Raw genomic sequence first — 3356 nt, 5'->3', positions numbered from 1 at the left:
TGCATACAAAACACGCAAAGAAAAAATTATCTGGGGGGGGGGTCATGAAACTGATGAGGTAGACGATGTATCATTTTGTTGTTGTCCTTTCTAGCAGTATGAAATGATTAAAAAACCATTCATTTTAAATTGCCCATGAACTTTCCAATGAGCATTCATTCATTTTGCTTTTTTTTCGGGGGGGGGGGTACCTAAGAGATGCCAATGTTGGATCAGGCAATAATATCTATTGGATCCCCCTTGTCCACATGTTTGTTCACCCCCTCAAAGAACACTAATAGGTTAGTGAGACAAGATCTTCCCTTACAGAACCCATGTTGAGTCTGCCTCAATAGGTTTTGTTCATCTATGTGCCTACTAATTCTTTCCTTAATAATGGTTTCCACCAATTTACCCGGTATCGACGTCAGACTGACTGGCCTGTAATTTCCCGGATCTCTTCTGGAACCCTTTTTAAAGATGGGAGTGACATTAGCTACCTTCCAGTCCTCAGGAATGGAGGCTGATTTTAAGGAGAGATTACATATTTTTGTCAGGAGATCCACAAGTTCACAATTGAGTTCTTTCAGAAGAACTTCTTACCTTATTTTCTCCTTTCATTTGTAGTTTGTGGTGTATTTTTCTTTCCTACCTAAGCATTATGAATAGTGCACTGAAATGCTGGAAATTGAATAGGTTACAACTTGAGTGTGCAAGATGAAAGGAAAAGGGGGGGAAAAGTGAAGATGCACCTGTATATCACAGCAATGCATTATCTGAACTAAAACACCTTGAGAGTGACAAAACCCAGGTATGTACTTGATTACCTTTGAAGACATAGGAAAAAACCCCTTTGGCAAATCATTTTGGCATAAACAATAGGATTGGCAAACGCCTTGGGAAGGACCAGGAACACCCTTAGTGGCAACTCCCATGATGAAAGGTATAAATAAGGATCAGCTGGGAGAAAGCATTTGCAGTCTGATCCCAAATTCCAGGCTGTACCGCTAAACTGGGGCTTTTGTGGGTTTTGGATTCTAAACATCTTTCATTATGAGTTACGGTGTCAAAGGATCCTCAAAGGGCAGTGGTGGCAGAGTTAGCATAAGTAGTGGTGGTGGTGGTGGTGGTGGTGCTGTGAGTGGCGGAAGTTGTATTGGTGGTGGTGGAGGCATGAGCGGCGGAAGTATTGGTGGTGGAGGCATCAGCAGTGGAGGTGGTGGAAGTATCAAAATTAGAGGTTCATCCTCAGGATCCTCAAGAGGATATTCTGGAAGAAGCTTTGGTGGAGGTTCCAGGACTTATGGTGGAGGGGGTGGATTCAGCAGTGGCAGCTGTGGAAGAATCAGCAGAGGGAGAATCTCCTATGGTGGCAGCTATGGTGGCGGAAGCACCTATGGTGGCGGGGCTGGCTATGGTGGGGGACTAGGTTATGGTGGTGGACTTGGCTATGGTGGTGGTGGTGGTGGTTATGGCATGGGTGGTGGTGGACTTGGTGGTGGACTTGGCGGTGGCTTTGGTGGTGGTAGCATGGGTGGTGGAGGATTCAGTAGTGGTAGTTTTGGTGGAGGTGGCTTCGGTGACAGTGGCCTTCTCTCCAACAATGAAAAGTCCACCATGCAGAACCTTAATGACCGCCTGGCTTCTTACATGGACAAGGTAAAAGGCCTGGAAGAAGAAAACAATCAGCTGGAGATCTTAATCCGAGAGTGGTACCAGAAGCACGGACAACCTAGCTCACCAAGGGACTACAGTGGCTACTATCAACAAATTGATCAGCTCTACAATGAGGTAGATACTACAGAACTTTAGATATTTGGGCTTCACTATGTCGTCAGAGTAACATTTAACTGGCATTATTTAATGTACTATAAAAATGTGCACGTTTAATGCTTAGGACGGAATGCAAGTATTTTAAAAGCTCATTGCTATCCCAATACTTGCTCAGTCACAATAATAAAAGAAAGGCTTATATAGTATTTGTGTGCTGAGAACATCGTTTGTAATGCAACTGAGTGATTTAAAACTACCTTTGGTGATGAGATTTCATTGAGAACAGTATTCTTCAGGTAATTCACTGCACAGTTTAAAAAAAAAAAGGCAATGAGAGTAAAAAATAAGCAACCAGTGTGGGATCTTCAGTGAAACTGGTAAAACTGGGGAAAAGGATACTCTGTCCAATTTACTCTCAAACTGCTAACATCCCATTAAACCGGAGCTCCTAGGTTCCAGTAATGGCTGAACTTTTCCACCATATACTGTTAATGCAGACTCATTTTCACAAACAGAAGATGAGAAAGCAAGTCTGTGTCTTACTTGTAGTACTTCAGATGGAATGAGACTGACTGATAGAATAAGAACATAAGAGAAGCCATGTTGGATAGGCCATTGGCTGGATCCAGTATGGCTTCTCTTATGTCTTATGCTCTTATTCTATCACATCAGCTTCATTCCATCTGTGTCACACAGTGGTCAAACCCCAAGGGCCACCAGGAGGTCTACCAACAGGGCTCCCCTGATGTCTGTATGCAAGTACATGGTGGAACACCACTTCAGATGAGTTCCGTCCTGCAATCTGAAGTGGTACAGTACAGACAGACACACTCGTCTGCTGTTTGTGTGAGCTAAGGCTACCATGATATCATGAGATGTGATGCAATGAAACCACAACCAGTCTTATTTGGGGATACCTAATTTTGATAGTTTGTAATAGCTGAATGGACTTGCTCAGGGATTGGTAGATACAATTACTTGCTCAAATATACCTTGGGCATTATTTCACCACATACATGCTATGGCTGGTAAATCCAAGTGCAGAAGTTTGGATTTAGTGTACAGTGTACAGTATTTCAAGTCCATTGAACTGATTAAGTGGAAAGGGGAGCAGACATGCTGCAGTAATCGTCACGTAAGTTTCCACACAACTACCCCGAGCTAGTACATTACAGGAAATAGTAATTCTGACCCACCTTTCGGGGTGTGGATTATGAGCCATGATGAGTCTGGGAAAGTTCCATAATTTCTAGCAGGAAGAAATCATTGCTTGTGTCTGAAACAAACCATCTCATCAGTAGATAAGCTACAGTTGAAGATCATCCAGCCTCTAAAATACTTCACTGAAGCAGTTAATCAACTCATGCTACAGTCTTTTAAGTATACACCCCAACATTATTCTTGCCATCAGTATGCACTGTGTTCTCTGGCCCTCCCCCATCAGTGCAAATGGATGAATGTCAAACACCTGAAGTTCAGAAAACAAGCCTAGCTGACAAGTCAGTCTACATATCTATGGTGTTCCGCTCTGCTGTGGTCATCTTGGAGCAGCCAAAGGTATTGAATGCCAACTGTTTCCCTTCTTTTATTCCAGCTGGTTGCTG

The 3356-nt window shown here is 43.1% G+C and overlaps 1 protein-coding gene across 1 annotated transcript in view; it reads left to right on the top strand.

Annotated features, from left to right (window-relative positions):
- The first annotated feature begins 966 nt into the window (after window positions 1–966).
- LOC107119877 (keratin, type I cytoskeletal 10-like) overlaps window positions 967–3356 on the top strand; it is a 10496-nt gene continuing 8106 nt past the window's right edge. The window contains exon 1 of the mRNA XM_015422493.1: window positions 967–1770. Within this exon, the coding sequence (XP_015277979.1) occupies window positions 1033–1770 (738 nt within the window). The 5' untranslated portion in view covers window positions 967–1032. The remainder of the gene's footprint in view (window positions 1771–3356) is intronic.

Source organism: Gekko japonicus, unplaced genomic scaffold (assembly GCF_001447785.1).
Source record: "Gekko japonicus isolate JY-2015 unplaced genomic scaffold, Gekko_japonicus_V1.1 scaffold1255, whole genome shotgun sequence".
Taxonomy (NCBI): domain Eukaryota; kingdom Metazoa; phylum Chordata; class Lepidosauria; order Squamata; family Gekkonidae; genus Gekko; species Gekko japonicus.
This window is presented reverse-complemented; position numbering and strand designations above follow the sequence as displayed.